At 37.9% G+C, this 17,187-nt stretch overlaps 1 protein-coding gene across 5 annotated transcripts in view; it reads left to right on the top strand.

The window, feature by feature from the left end:
* Positions 1-3,661: 3,661 nt before the first annotated feature.
* letm1 (leucine zipper-EF-hand containing transmembrane protein 1) overlaps positions 3,662-17,187 on the top strand; it is a 30,264-nt gene continuing 16,738 nt past the window's right edge. For all 5 annotated transcript variants that reach the window (XM_084742224.1, XM_084742221.1, XM_084742223.1 and 2 more), the window contains exons 1-3: positions 3,662-4,009; positions 12,907-12,964; positions 13,831-14,323. In XM_084742224.1, the coding sequence (XP_084598350.1) occupies positions 3,931-4,009; positions 12,907-12,964; positions 13,831-14,323 (630 nt within the window). In that variant the 5' untranslated portion in view covers positions 3,662-3,930. The remainder of the gene's footprint in view (positions 4,010-12,906; positions 12,965-13,830; positions 14,324-17,187) is intronic.

The raw sequence follows: 17,187 nt of genomic DNA, 5'->3' as shown, positions 1-17,187 counted from the left end.
GTTTATGATGGGGCACAAAATCTGACATAACCGCTACAGTACATGAAGTCATTACAAAAGCATCTTATCACAACTTAAGGCAAAGCAGTCAAAACAGTCTAATGTTATGAATGATATCAACATCCCTATTTTATTAAGAGAAATTCAGGAATTTTGTCGTTACATATATTCTTGTTTAACAGTTGTTGCTTTAATATATGTAAAGCAGTTTTGTCCACCTGGAATCTGGCCCTTTAAGACTTCAATCTGGCCTTTTTTTTTAAATCATTTATAAATATGAAAAAAAGGATATAATTGTGATTGTTTTAAATAAACTGCCAAAATTTTACGTTTATGAGTGTTTAAATTGTTAATTGGGAGATTATCATTTTAGCAGTAAGAAAATTATCCCATTCAATAGGTTATGTTTGTTGTTAAGCACAAAAACACTTAATATTTTGAAAAGTTTTAGGTTGTTTAAACAGAGGGAATTTAGGGCAGTCAAATTTGATGAAATAATTATGTTCAAATATTGTGTTTATTAAAACAACAATTACGTGTAATCTGGGATAACAAAGGTGCATTATTTGTTAAAGTGAAGACAAATAATAAAAAGGTGAATTGTTTTACACATTTGAATTCCTAACTTTACAGGTCATACATAGGAAATGTAAATGTACAGCCCATTGACACTGGCCTTCTAAAAAAGTAATTGAATTGGGCTGTGTTAAAGCAGTAATGGCAACTGGTAACAGTGGTGGTGGTATATTTTTCTAATTGTAGTGTACTCCCTCAGGATGGCTTGTAATCCTCTGAAGTGTGGTGTTGGCCCTGGACCCTGACCCTAAAGAACCAGAGCAGGGCACATCATTAATTCCAGTCACCAGGCAACTACTGGTGAAATTTGCAAGTCACTGGCAGATTTGCTTCACTCACCAGTCCAAAAAAACAATATATCTATCTTTTGAGGGACTGGTAAAATTTTCAATATTTTCTAGCTGGTGGATAAAAAAGTGAATGACCAGAACCCTCATGTTAATTTAGGTCAAATCCTATAATCACATTTTAATCTGAGTAGTTGAGTATCAGCTTTGATCCATAGTAAATTTAATATTTAACCACAGAATGGCCAGAAATACAGTCCCCCTGTTCTCTTACAAGCAGAAAAGACAAAAACACTACATTGACTTTTATCATGAGTCCTTTCATTGCTCTAAAAATGCATCACTCAGGAGATCATAAAAAAAGACAAACAAACCCTGAACTAAATGCTCACTGATGCCTCTCTCCCTCTCAAAGCAATAACCTGGTTACAGCAGAGCACAGGCCCTGATGCCTCCTTGCTCCACTTTAGTTACTGTACAGAAAATTCAAACACAAACCTGTAGTACCAACAGTCAAAGCTGGGGGGCGTAAAACATAATAAAACTACATAACAGACTTCCGGCAAAAGTTTGCATTTCAAAATAAAAGACAATGATGAAACAACAATACGTGGAAATCTTTAAGGATTTCTAGAAAATTTACACAAAACACTAAGAATAAGAATTATGTTGGTTGCTTTGATTATTACATTTGGTTTAATCTTTGACGTGTAGACCTGAGAGAAGTTAAAATCTCTTTCACCTTTCTCATGGTGCTGTCCTCTGGTTTCGGGTAAGGCTTTTTGTCAGTTTATGTTTAGGATTTCCAGATTTAACAGTTGAGATTAGTGTTAAAGTTGGGCTGATGTTCAACAAAGCTGATGGGGTTAGGTAAAAAAAAAAAAAACAAAAACAAAAAAAACCCAACAAAAATACAAATAAATGGGGAAACAGACGTCAAGGCAAGGTGACATGCAATTAAATAATTGTTTTCAAACTAGAGGTCATAGGAACAACAGCACAGATGCAAAAATGTGCATTTACACAATTTTTTATTGTCACTTCACTGCAGGATTGGTGACCTATTTGTATGCTTAGGTTCTTTACTTATCAATGAAAGCTTTCCACTGATGCTTTCTTGCTCACAGTCACACAGTTAGATTCACATCTGAAAGCTGCCTTGTGTAACCACAGTCTTCTTTGCAGACCACTGAGCAGCTCTGCAGCCACAGTTGCGCCACTGAGTTGCGTCTCAGTGGCGGTAATGAGGAAGGGGCAGATGCTGCTCTTTCACTTTCACACCAACAGCATCCTGCTGGTTTGAGGATCACACACCCTAACTTTTACTGAAGACAAGCGTGACAGAATGCAATAGGTACATTAGGATATAAAGCAAAATCTCAGTTTGGTCACAATGATTTATTTAATGTACTTTGATAATACTGTACCAGTGTTAATTTTGCTTATATTGTTTAGTCTATTGAAGCTTTGCCTTCACATATTTAATTTTTACTCCCTCGTCCATCATAATGTGTGCTGGAGCAGTACACTAGATTGAAAATGAATTAAATGAAGTATTTATAGTCATCTTGAGGATATGCAATTTAAATGGGAATTTTAAAAAAACTGATATGGAAACAAGAATAGCTGCATGATCAGTACAGAACTTCTTTCACAGTATCACTGAAAAGACTGCTTGGATTTATTTTATGTTAATCTCCTAAACAGCACATTAACAAATCTTCAAAGTGCTATATGACCCATAGACAACACAGTGAAACAAGCTGCTTGACAAAATAGAAAATATAGGACAAAAGTAGAGGATGGATGATAACTGGGATCATTTTAATCTCAAGTTAAAGCAGTCTTCAAGCAAGGATCAAATAGTCATGAATGACCTGGTTCTTATCATTGAGTTTTATTTTTTATTCCTATTGAATTTTAATTTGTGTTTGGTCTTTTTGTATGTCTCTTCCCATTGCATTTTGTGTATTTTAAAGGCCCTTAGAAGGAAAGGTTAACTACTTACTAAAACTAACTTAGGCTATAAATGCTGTGGTATGTGACACTGGTTCATGCTATGTGCTTGTCACTGAAAAATAAACTTTAAATGAAGAAATTATAAAAAGTATTAGCTTGATATATTCATACATCTTAGTGGTTGCATGCACACTTCAGGTTAATGTGTGCGGTCTACTAAAAAAATAATATTTAGGTAACAGTAACTACACTATTCTTGTGTAATATACATCCATACTAGTGCAATATTACACTTATTCCAGTAATTACAGTTATTCTTGTGCTATAGTCTAATCATATTCATACTAGTGCAATAATACACATATCCTATTGCTTGTATGTATATTTTAATCATGAGTTTATTAGTTTTTTTTTTTCATTTAACTTATTCTAGTTTAGTAGTTGTATTTCACTGTGTTGAGTGTTTTAGTGTTTACCTTACTTATTATTCTTTTTTTAACCTACAAGTATTATTTAGCTGAGTTTGTTTTTATTCCTGTGTGTTTCATTGTGTCTCTTTTTGTGTTATTTTATTTCATTACTCTGATTCAGAGCAGGGGTGATAATTTCACTGTTTTCTGTACAATGGCAATAAAACCTGTGTATTCTATCGCATGTCTCAAAACAAATCCATACTGTACTTCTCTTCCACAATAATCAAGTAAAACCTTGACAAGTAAAGGCAACTCAACAACCACTTTGCAACTCCAACTCGGAAACACGGGATTTTATTTTATAAACGTACCGGAAGTCTCTCCCCCTCTCACATCACGCGCTGCTTAACAAACACCAATAGCAGATTGACGTCACTGGGGAGCCTGGCTCGGCTAGCTGTCATCCGCGGAGAAGGGAAGGGCATGACATGGAGCTAAATTTTCCGATGTACAGTTATACATGAGTCGTAGCTCGTTAAAAGCGTACAAGGAGTTTGGTGTTTCTGTGTAACTCGACAGCGGTCCGTTCGTTTCGACGTCCTAAACAAGCAGCGGCTAAGTTAGCTAACCGGCTAGCTGGCTTTGTAACTTACTGTAACTGTTAAAGGTAGCGAGTTGAGACCGAAAGCCTCCGCATGGCGTTAATCCTGTTTACGAGGTCTCGGGCACCTTTAATGAAAACGTCCAGGTCGTTAAAGAACGAATTCAGAAAAGGTAAGGTTTATATGTCAGTTTGTTACTGTGGAACTTAATTGTCTGTGTTTATTTTGTCAATAGTTAACAGTTCACTTGTCACGTTAGCATCTAGATGAGTCTTGACTGTGGCAGGTGGTACTGGGTGCGCTCTGTTTGGGTTTCCAGGAAGATGGTTGATGACTCAAGGTGACGGCACATAACTGAGCATCACACTTTAAACTATTCATCATGTATTATTTTAAGCCACAAATCAGTTATTACTTTGCATCGAGGCTGTATTGCATGTGAGGTTTAGCGTCATCACCTGGTGAGACTGTGCAGCAGGAGGCACCGCACCTTTCTGACGTGAATTTAATAAGGAGCAAAACAACATCAAGAATCAGGTTATCTGAGGACAAGCAGGCTGGCGAGCGCCCCCATTCCACTGCAGTGTGAGAGGATGCTTTTGTAATGGCAGACAGGTTCCCCTCTGTTTATTCAGAAGATATCCTTATCTAAGCAAGATGCTTTGAGAGGAAGGGAAAAATGGTGGGATTCGCAACGACTGAGGCTATGCTTTGGTTTTGTGGTTTGCTGCCGATCGCGTCAAGTTAACTCAGATGCCTTGTTTTGCGACAATGCAGCACAATTTACCGTAGTCGGCTGTTTATTGTTGATTTTAAGACAAGGTTGAGCTCGAGGCTGCGCATCTTCCTGGTGAGAATCCAATATGGAGCAAAAACATAATTAAGGAATCAGGTTATCTGAGGACAACCTGGTGCCATTCAGGCTGCTGAGCACCCCCTCCTTCCACTGCAGTCTGAGAGGATGCTGGTTGTCATGGCAGACAGCTTCCATTCTGTTTTTCAGCATGCAGGAGACATCCTTAAAGGAACAGTTCAGCTCCAAATCAAAATACATATTTTACCTCTTACCTTTATTGCTGTTTATTCCTCTAGACTGTTTTGGTGCGAGTTGATAAGTTTTGGAGATATTGACTGTCCAATGGCACTGGACTTATAGTGCTCAAAGCTCCAAAAATACATTTGGAAAATTTGACACCTCTGTCTCTTTCCAGGAATCATAACCTGGTTTCTCAAGATAATCCACAAACCTCGTTGTGAGCAGTTTCTTTCTAGTAGAAAGAAAGAAGTTCTGGTAGATCGTACTACAGAGGGAATGTAGTTCTGGTAGAATCTACCCTAGAAAGGAAATAGTTCCTACATGAAACTGCCGACTACAAGGTGTGTGTATTATGTTGACTAAACTGGTGACTGGTGTTGAGTTAAGAGATTAAACTATAATCGGTTTCATAATAAACCACGCCCAAATTCCAGATGATTTGTACGCTAGTACCATTTAAAATTTTAATTATCCTGATAGCCATGTTTGAGTACAGTTCTTTGATAAACTCACAATAAATTCTGTGCAGCATCAACCAAAGTTAGCAACAGTCTCCCAGATGCAGATGCAGCTATGTGGGGTTGTTTTGTCAATGAAAACACTGACATCACCAAGGCCATGATGTCATTTCAAATTGTTGAGAGGTTTTCAATGTAAAAGTTGGTGATGATTTCAATGTTCAGTGATTTCAGTACTTTTCAGCACAGCTGTAATATTACTCCAAAGACATCAGCTATGATATTAAAAGGATGACAGTAGGGTTGGGCAGTATGGCCAAAATCAAATATCACAATATGTTTGACCAAATACCTTAAGATTTGTTGAACCACAGGAATGGTGATGTTGCAATTGCAGAGCACTTCGGGATTTTTCTGCTTTTCCAAACTACTAGTGCTTGACTTTCACTTTTGGTTGCAGTATCAGTGTCTCACCTTCTGAGTCATTATAAAATCTCAAAGATTATTTTTTAGAGTTTACATTTATACATTTGGGGCAATCTACCAAAACAATCTCATAAAAAGAAAAGGATTTCTATAATGATAACCAAAATGTGGATATAATATCTACAAGGCTATATACTGCTGTATAGTCAAAGGTTAAACCAAATGTCTTGTTTTGCGATCATGAAGCACAGTTTGTCTTGATTGTCAGTGAATTGTTGATATTAAGACATGGTTGAGCTGGAGACACCACGCCTTTCTGATGGAAATCCAATATGGAGCAAATCAGGATCAGGTTATCTGAGGACAGCCTGGTGTCTGTTCTGGCTGGCGAGCGTCCGCTCCCTCTGCTGCAGTCTGAGAGGATGCTTGTTGTCATGGCACACAGGTTCCCTTCTGTTTATTCAGCACCATGGAGATAGTGTCATGAGCGGAAAAAAATGGTGTAATTTTAAATGAATAAGGTTGTATTTTGGTTCTATGGTGCGTTTATCTCATCAAGTGGCTTGTTTTATGACAATGCAACACAGTTGTTGTGGTTGTCTGTGTATTCATGTTGCTTATACAAGGTTGAGCAATGCTGAACTGCAAGAATGGGTATGTTCTAATAGCAGAGGACTGTGGGAATTTTTCCAAACTAGGGCTGCTACTAACATCTGACTTTCACTTTTGGTTGCAGTATTTGTCTCATCTCCTGATTTAACCAATAGATCACTAGTAATGCTATAAAATGTCAAAGGGTAGTTTATTACATTTATATGTCAGGGACCATGTGATGAGATACTTTTACCAGATTTTCTACTAGATACTTTCAACCATTTGCAGCTCCTGGGCAGACAGACAAAAACACACAAAGATAACTCTGTATTCCCTTTACAGTATGTATTATAAGGCTACAACTAATGATTAATCTGACAGTCATTTTCTTGATTAATTTATTAGTTGTTTGGTCCATAAAATGTCAGAACATGATGAAAAATGTTGTTTCTCAAAGGCCAAGATGACTTCCTTAAATGTCATGTTTTGTCCAAAACACAAAGATATTCAGGTGACTGTGATAGAAGAGTAAAGACACAGAAAATACTCGTATTTAAGAGCTGATATCAGAGACTTCGGACATTTTCTTCTTTAAAAAAAAGATGAATTGATTATCAAAATAGTAATTTCACAGAATAGTTGTAAACTGATCAATTAATTGACTAATTGGTGCAGCTCTACAGTATTATCCAGCTATCGGAGGACAAAGTATTACATAATTCTGCTTAATTTGTTTGACCAACAGCCAAAATAAACACACACAAAGTGGAGCCTGAACAATATATCAGTTGACTGACATTATTTGTCTGATATCGGCCTGTTAGAGCTTTATCAGTGTATATCGCTATCAGCGTATGTATTGTCCAGTATGCCCCCCATTTTCTTAACAAATAATAATGCAGACTGTTTTTATTTGTTAGCTTTATAGCAGCATTCTGTGTATATACTATTAACCACTTTTATTGTTGCGAACAGTCAGAGTTTATTTATATATTCTACATTCTGTATGAAGAATATTGTCCAATGTCAATATCTGAATTTCTTTACTCCATAATATCAGTATTGGCATACTACTTTGTACTTGTAACTGTAATTTTATATAATACAGAGAAAAATAACCAGCACTTTCTATTTGTGCAGCAGATATTTAGTGTTGCAACAGTAAATAATTATCAAAATAAGTATTGCAATACTAGCAAGTCTGATATGATTTTATTAACTGCCAGACATTTTGTCACACTTGGTATATGACATGAAAGCTTACTTTAATTTTTCAGATATTTAAAACACTGGATTAGGTAAAAAACTGTAGGTTATTTTAGCTATTTGCCAGTTTTTCACGCAAGTTTTAAGAACATTCACAGCTTCACAATACATAGTAATATTATGATATAAAGTCGTATTGTATTATTAACTCCCAAAACTAATATATTAGTAGTTAGCACTACCTTAATTGCCTACCTAATTATTTTATCCAGGTCCCCAGTTTTTTTTTCTGCAAGCTTATCTCTCCAGTGACTGACTGAACTGGGCACTGGTCAAACTGAGTGCTGAACATGGCTCCAGACCAACTCAGTAATTTCATATCACCACATGATTTTGATAAGAGTTGTATGTTAGCTGCTGTATATCACAGCTGTCAGGGAGTGGTGTTCAAGACATTAGAGGACAATTCTACAGAAGAACATTGTTATCTCTGTAGTTTAGTTGTTGCATTAAAGCCATGCTTATAAATAGATGAGAGGGTCATAAAGGGAATTCGTCTGTCTGCACTGGCTGGACTGAGACTGTGCTCTTGGCTTTAGGCCCAGATTATCAGACAAATTGCACTGCTTCCATGAGGAAAGGTCAGAGCCTCTTATAACTGCACCTGAGACAGACTGAGCTTAATTTTCTCATTTTGTTTTCATGTCTGTGCTGATATGAGTGCTATTGCATACCTGTAGTGTGACGAGGAGACACTGCCTCCTATTCTTGTTGAAATATTTTACATTATAAAATCATATCTTGCTTGTGAACATCTCACAATTGATAACAATCAATCTGTGGAAATTTTACCTCTGATTTCACAGAGGTTGTAAGTGGCCCCTGTTGTAACAATCAACTTACTAAGAATAAATAAGGATAATGAGGAAAATCTTGAGTTGCCTGTTTGGCTTTAGGTCCTGCTGTGACTGTTGAACATTGACCAGTATACTGTCTCTGCAGAATTGATCTGTAGCTGTCGTCAATCAAAGGTTGTAGGGTCAGAAGTAGTAAAGATTATAGCATTATATAACACAGCCTCATTGAAATACAGCTGGCACAAAAAAGTTTCGCTTGTGATTAAGTGATAGCACAACATGCATTGTGTAGGTGCACTCAGTGGTTTGTCAGGGAGCATCTGCAACAACATATGGACAGAGCGGTGCGTTTGATTACCTAAAGCGTTTACTCATTTTGTGTTGTTTATCCAGCTGGAACCGCTGTCATTTAAACTGAGTTCACACACTTCTGAGAACCCTTAAAAATGTGAGTTTCAGTCTCAGTATTAGTGAGAGTGTTGTCCAACTGGAGGCGACCCAGAAACGTCACATTATGTGGGCACTGTGAAATAAGATGCTCGACATTTGAGAGCCACTAAACCACAGTCTGGACTTTGGCTCACCAGCATTCTGTCCAATAAACACGCTTCTTCTGAGTCATGTCACGTTTGTTTCCAGGCTATGGTTTGTTTACAAGAGTCCACTATGGAGCTGAACAGATATATAAAGAATATAGGTTAAGTGAAGTAGCTAAACATTTCCAAAGAGACCTAGGTAGGGTGACTGAGATGTATATCTGGAAAATGTATCATAATAAAATGTTTTATTTCAGTTTATATTGATAGATTTTTATGACCTGTTTTTAAATAAAGATTGGGAATATCCAGGCATACAGGTAATAATTCAGCAACGAAAAACAGATGCTAATAAATAAATTTACACAAATAAATAAAAAGAAATAAGTGTGCTTATTATATGCTTTCATGGTGGTTTGCATTTAATATGTTTAAGTGAAACCTTTGAACATTTTATTGAACACTTTTTTTTATAGCTATTGATGAAGTGTCTGTTTTTCCAATACATATCATTATTGGTTTATAGCCCAGGTTTAGACCTGGGTTTAGAGCTCATTGAACTATTTGCATTAGATTCAGAGCACCACCAGTACACCAAAAGAAACAAATGTCATGGGAGTTGTCCAGTTGATAATTGAATTATGTCACCATACCAACAGTCCTGACTTACAGTATACATGTGAGCTCACAATTTGGGTAAAACAACAGATATTTTACTTTAGCTCCAATATGTTGTTCTTAGGTATTCAGTTACACCTTAAAATATTGCACATATATGGGTTGCTTTTGCACAAGACAGCTGCATCTGTTTTGAAAAAGGTGAGATTAAATTTAACAACCGATGTGTCTTTATTCAAGCTCATTACAGGAGCACTTCAAAGAGGTCGCTCCAGGCCTGTTGGGTGATATGCTGGTCTCACACAGTGAATGAGGAAGTGTTATTAGACTGCAGTTTTACCACAGTCAGACAGCTGCAGGCTGTGGGTCACGTTTGAGTTAGCTGTTGCACTGCACGTAAAAGCATGACCTAGTCATGACCTCCCGAGGCCTGACCTAGTTTAGTTTGAGTCAAGATGAGCTTTAAAGGGGATCAAGACCAAATCAAGGCCATAAACATATTAAACAAAGTCCTACCCAACTTCAAAATGGCTAATTAATACTTGCCTATAGATTAATTTAAAATGCAACAGTGATGCTTAAGATGTCAACAGAGATTGAGATGTTTCTGTTTAAGTCCTGTATTACAGTCATCAACATCCACGTTGTGCAGAATTCCAACTAATTTCACTGCAGTTTGGATCAGAGCCAAGTTCAGCAGGTTCAGTAGACATGCTTCATATAATACAAGATACAGTTTCTTGCTTTAGCAAGTGCTAATCATTAACTACTAGGTATTTTTGTGTGGAACACTCTCCAAATTCATGAAAACATAAACTCCTCAGCTGCACAGAGAACTATAATGTCAATATTATGTTGGTTACAAAACCTGATTTCCTTTATGAACATTAATCTTCAGTAGATGAGAAAAACTTGATGGGAGCATTGCATTTGATTTATGTCCTCATGTCACTTTTACCATAAGATGTTTACTCTAATCAAGGTTTAATAAATGTACTTGGTTTTATATTACTGTGGTTACTAGTCGCCAGAAGCTTTGCATTAACTGTAATCATTTGTAGTTTTACTTTCTCTTGAATGAGGTTTTGTGAATGAGTCACAATCTCCTCTGTGTTCTGCAGCTTTGTGGCTACATAGCATGCTGTGACCACATTGCCAGAGAAGCTGACAATTAAATTGTATAAAAATTAACCCTTTAAAATAAGTATTCTGGCATTTATTGCATGTGTGGGAAGCCTGCTGCTCTTCCTGGGAGCTCTAGTGTTTTTTTTTTGTTAAAGTGTTTCTTGTCTTTTTCCATATCTAAGGTCTAAGAATAGAGGGTGTCATGTGCTGAACAGATTATAAAGGCCTTGGGAGCAAATTTGTGTTTTTGGGCTCTATAAATAAAACTGACTTGGTTTAAAAAAAAATCAACTAAGGTTCTCAAGGTTTAGTATTTATGCCAACGTGGCGTAATGCATGACACTTAGCCATTTTAATGGTTGTGTCTGTGTGTAAAAGCAGCACATCGTGGAAGCTTCAGATGAAGACCACACCTCACCTGTAGACTTTTTGTACATATGATTAAGAGAAAACACAGTATCCTGTATTTCTAGTAGGGCTGCACTGAATGCTTTGAAGCTTCGTTTGATGCCATGGTGTTCCAACACCAAAATTAGTATTTGATAGGGATGTAACATTACCAAAAACTCAAGATACATTTATCGCAATATTAAAAAAACAAAGAAAAATAATGTGAAAAAATATGCTTTATCAAATAATAAATCTGATGTGAACAGCATTTTTTGTTTGTATAAAATTTGTTTTTCTTAAATGCTTCTGCTTTCCTTTAAAAAAATAAAATATAAGCATGTGCAAAATATCAGTCAGCAGTCATTAGCAGTCCTTTTAGCCTATATAATAAAATAAAAATAAGAAAATAATTGACCATATAATATTGGAGTAGATATCATCCCTGTCTACTATGGTGATAAAGATGTTTTTTGCCAGGTGTCATTTTGAAAAATTTCAAATAATTGCAGCTGAAGTTTTGTAGCTCAAAAAAGCTATACAGGACAGTCCTAATGTCCAAATAATATTTTGATCTATGATAAAGAAATATTTTCATACACAATTGTGCTATACTTAATACTGTAGTATTAGTAGCATATTGTAATTAGTAAGTGTATTAGCTGTGCAACCACAGTTACAAAAATATCTATCCAAGGGCGTGAATGTGAAACCAAAACTGTAAAAAAAAACCTTAGGGGATAAAACCACAGTGTTAACTCTGCAGCAGAGTGTAGCTGCTTGTACAGTGCAGGTGAATGGTGGAGGGTTAGCTAATCTACTGTATTTCCAGGGTTTTCTTTCTGTGCTACAGTTGCCGGCTGTTGAGCCACAAAGGTGACACTGTTCCAGTAAACTCTGTGTCCTCCTGGCTGCAGGCCACGGCCTGTCATGTTCAACCAGGCCTTGCTGGATTCACTCCAGCCGGCCATGTGAGCGCCAGAGCAAGGGCGTGGCTTAGCCATGTGCTCCGACGTGATTGGTTTAAAGTGTCTCCCCACTCCGCCCTCTCTCTCTCTGCATGTACGTCACAGCGGACAGTGGGCCTCAGGGGTTTGGGAGCCCCTCTGTGGGGCCTCACAGAGGGTGTGAATATCCTGCCCTCCAAGACAGATCAGTGTATTAACAGAGCGTGAATACACTTCATGTGTTTGGTAGAGATCTTTACAGATAATATACACTACAAACTATTTTTAAAAAAGAAGTAGCTAAGATAATCTCTAAATAGGTTATAGACAAATAAAAATCCCACCACACAAGAAGATTATTCAATATAATATACATTTTGGCAACTGAATTGAGGCTATCTTGATCAACCTTTGGGTCGAGCTTTTGCATGCTACCATGTGATAAAGGTGTGGCTTTAAAGCCTGGAAACAGTGAAAAGTCCTGTCTAAGTTTGCAGAACACTTTCATTATACATTCCTGCCGAAACTGTTGTGAAAGACATCAGGCGTAACTTCACGTTATATCCTGTCTTAACCAGTTAAAAGCACTTGTGTGTGTGTGTGTGTGTGTGTGTGTGTGTGTGTGTGTGTGTGTGTGTGTGTGTGTGTGTGTGTGTGTGTGTGTGTGTGTCTTTGCTGGTGTCATCGCTGGGTCAGTGAATTCAGAAAGAACATGTTCCATTACTGTCTGAGACCCACCAGAGCCAGCAGATATTTGCTCATCAGCAGCAGTTCATGTAATCCCTGAATACAGTATGCTCTTATGTGTGTTTATGTCCCTCTCTGTCTAATGGCTTATTATCAGAACACAGCTGCTCATGTTTTTTTTCTTCCTTTCAGGGAAACTACAAGATGGTGCCTGTTTCAACTGCACAGCACTCAGACTCTCCAGTCAAAAGTAAGCCAATTACATGCGCTGGGCCCATACAGTGTCTGCAGTTCCTACAAAATCTGAAGATGACTTATATAATATGATAGATAAGGATCTAGCAGACAGTGTTATATAACATTTTGAGTGTCAGAGGTCTTTAAAGCATTGTAGTTTCTTAGAGGCTGCTTTTACATTAGAAATAAATCCCTGTTCAAGCCAGATTGGCGTTCTGTTCCCCACATCTTGTCTTAAATTAGGCATACTGTCGTGCAGAAGCAGGAAAAATGTTCACATCCCCCACCCACATTTTTTTAATCAATCATTAATAATGATAAAGGGAGCAACTACTAAAAAAGGATGAATTTAGCAAAATAAACATTAGCACAATAACATCAGACAACTCTACACCCCACCAATCAGGCTTGCCTCACGGTTTGAGAACTACTGTCTTAAAGGGACAGTCCACCCCAAAATCAAAAATACACATTTTTCCTCTGTCCTTTATCCATCTAGACAGTTTTGGTGTTGCTGAATATTAACGATATCGTCCGTAGAGATGTCTGCCTTCTCTTGAATATAAGAGAAACAGATGACACACAAGTGAAAAACTCAACAGCAATGCCTCCTTTCAAAAATCATGACCTGGTTACTAAAGATAATCCACAGACATTGTTGTGAGTAGTTTCCTATCAGAATTGCTTTTTTTAACTTTCCCTTTCAACTAGAAAGAAAGTACTGGAAAGAACGTAGTTCATACATGAAACTGCTCACAACTGGGTGTGTGGATTTTGTCTTTAAAGTCAGTATTTTATTTTGAAGCAGTACGTCTTATTTTATCTGAGACTCAGTCTATATTTTGTATTCTGAAGCTCTTCATCCTGTTGTCTCCTCAGACTTGATGGTCTCCGACCCGGCAGTTTGTCCCAGGTCTCCACATACGGTCCTTCCCTCCCCTTGTCAGACGGCTACGTGGGCCCCTGCCAGAGCTCGGACTCACAGCGGCTCTACTGTGGTTTTGTGCTGGGGGCCTCTCCTTCACTAAACCCAGCGATCACAACGGGGCCCCAGTGGACGATAGCACGGCCGCAGGACATCCCTGGTGTTCGGTGGATACACACCTCGAGGAGGAGATGGGACGACTCCAAGGTGGAGAAGTCGCTGCGTTCGTTAAAGGACAAGAAGAAGAAGCTGGAGGAAGGAGGGCCGGTGTACAGCCCCACGCTGGACGCAGAACCTGTGAGAAGGACGCTCAGACAACGGGTTATAGATGAAATAAAGCACTACTACCACGGCTTCAGGCTGCTGTGGATTGATACCACCATTGCTGGACGAATGTTGTGGAGGGTGCTGAACGGACATGCCCTGTCCCGCCGTGAGAGGAGACAGGTGAGGTCTGCAGGGAATTAAATATAGGTATTCTGTAGTTCCTGTAGAGATGATGATGAGATGATGGTAATGATGTTTTTATTAATGTTACTTGGAATGCACTCACATTCATACACCTGTGATAACAAGTGTCCTACAATTAGCTTGTGAGCAGCTCCCTTGGAGTATTAGGTGTTCATTTCTTTTCCGTGAGAAGCAATGAGCAATGATAAGTGTATAATTTAATGCCATAAATCTTGATTTTCACTTTGCTAACAGTGATGAAGCAGTTTTAACCATTTGCTAAACCCCTGCCCTGAACGACTGTTTCATCATAGCTTAGCAACTGTAACTAGGCACAGCAGGTCTGTCTAGCTTTGTTCTGCATGCATGCATGACTTTAGCCTCAGCCTTTTAGCACAGTATCATATGTCGCCATCAGCTGCGTGAGAACCTCTTATGGGGTTCTTGTTTTCTAACTAGTCACTTGGAATAATTCAAAATACAGCCAAACAGAGCTACTTAAAACATTGTTAAAATTAGCTTAATCAGCTAGCTAGCTACAGCTGTTAAAATCAGAAAAAAAAATCAGAGACAGTTGTTATATCAGTGAACAAATTGATTGTTGTCTGTTTTTTTTTTTCACCTTCCCTGGGCAAGCAGGCAATCCTTTTTGTTGGGCCCTGTGTCATGGTTACCACTGTAAACAGCATTATGTGGGGAAATGAACACTTGCCAGGTGAAACAACAGTAACTAAGGGGGGCATGACTGAGCAAACCTGAAGGACCAGTGTGAAGGATTTAGTAGCTACTAGCAGTGAGCTTGCAGACTGCAAACGTTTCACCTCATCCTCCCTTTCCAAGCATATAGGAGAATCTATGGTGGCTGCTAGACCTGCCAAAAACGCAAAAGGCTGTATCTAGAGTCAGTATTTGGTTTGTCTGTTCTGGGATATTGTAGAAACACGGTGATGCAACATGGCTGCCTCCATGGAAGAGTACCTGCATCCTCTATAGATATAAAGGGCTCATTGTAAGTTTACAAAACACAACAACTCTTATTATCAGGTGATTATACATTAATGAAAAATACTTGTAAATATTATATTCCATTTCTGCCATATTCTGCCCATAAATCTAGAACTGGACCTTTAAATCGATTTTGATTGGACATTCAAAGATCTGTTAAAAGGCCTGAAGAAAAGGTCGTAGGTAAACCTTAAATCCATGAGCCAGTATTTCCAGTGGAAGGCAGCTCAGAGTTTAAAGAGCAGATAACCAGCATGAGTTTAGAGATCAGAGATGACTGAGCGTGGTTTAACTCTGACAGCGCAGTTCCACAGACATCTTGTTCTATAATGTTTAATCCACAGCTTCGCAAACCTAATGGGATCAATTACAGAAATTGGCTGCACACTGAGTGTTTACTCACCAGGCGCTCAGCAGATTGCGCTGCCTGATTAAAGCTCTTTAGGAACAAGCTTTACGTGTTGCCTCTTTGACTTAAAAAAACCCTCTTTATTTAACTGTGATTTCACCTATTGTTTATAGTTAGTTTCTCATCATCGATTCAATTACCATGTTTTCCACAACACAATCCCTGGCAGTAGAAAAAATGCAAAACCATCATAACCTGAATTCATTTTTCTAAAACATTTGCAGCATCTGATGATGATACAACTGCTATGTGATGAATTATCTTGTCAAAATACCCATAAAACAAATTTTTACTTGGCTGAAACATGTTGAATAAATAAATAAAGTGTTTCTGGGTTATACAGTGATTACAGTACAAGGGGTATAAGATGTGTGTAATTAGATTTTAATTTGCGATGTAATCAGATTATTCATTCATACATGGATAATAAGAAGGTTTTATACTTACCAATTAAACCTGATGCAGAATAAACACAGTTACGATTGAATTTATAAAGAGTTTACAGCCAGTTACTGTGGAAATTGAAGTTAAAATTCATTATTTTCACCCATTTGCATGGAATGAAGTATTACAAAATCTGTGAAGGGGAGCTTAATCTCATTCTTTGACATCATCTGCCTCTTGCTGTCTGGATTGAGGCCTGCTGCAGTCACCTAATGCAGGTGAAGGTACACAGGTGTCATTTCAGGGAAGATGAGCAGGTCAGCTTAGATCACTCTTACTGTTACATGTCCCTCAATAGTACAGGAAGGTACAGACTTAGTGGCCATTATTGGCACTTAAAGTGCAAGTCGCTGCTGTGGTTGACAAGCCCTCTGGTGTCTATCTGGGAAACTTTCCATGTGCTTTGGCCGAGATACAAGACACAGATTCAGAATTCACCAACTGCTTGTGCTATTTAACTACACAGAGTGAGTTAAAACGAAAACATTTCCCTTTAAATGATGATTGTTTATTTGCCAGTGCGGCTGACAGGAACTATTCCTGAAAATCCAGATTCAGAAATTTACATTGAAGCTTTTACAGCGAGGCTGATGAGTAGACTTTACCATAATCAACACACTTAACTGAATATCTTCAATACTATATAGTATTTAGCATTGGTAAGCACATTTTAGCTAAGCTACTGTAGCTCCATGTGTATATGTTTATTTGATTTAATTTGCTTTGAGCCTCAAGAGCTGCAGACTTTTTGAGAAACGGACAAAATCATGCAGTGTCAGAGAATTCCCACCTTCCAGCATTCATCCATCTTTGCATCTTGCACAACATTTAAAAATAATAGAAGATGATGAAATACCTGCTCATATGTAATTAGAGTGCAGTACAGGAACTTAAAGGGATAGTTTGGATTATTTTAAGTGGGATTGTGTGAGGTACTTTATCCATAGTCAGTGTATAACCTACAGTAGATGTCAGTCGACATGCCCCGGGTGTGGAGAAGCAG

The sequence above is a fragment of the Lutjanus erythropterus genome, chromosome 18 (genome assembly GCF_056507025.1).
Source record: "Lutjanus erythropterus isolate fLutEry1 chromosome 18, fLutEry1.hap2, whole genome shotgun sequence".
NCBI classification, from domain to species: domain Eukaryota; kingdom Metazoa; phylum Chordata; class Actinopteri; order Lutjaniformes; family Lutjanidae; genus Lutjanus; species Lutjanus erythropterus.
This window is presented reverse-complemented; position numbering and strand designations above follow the sequence as displayed.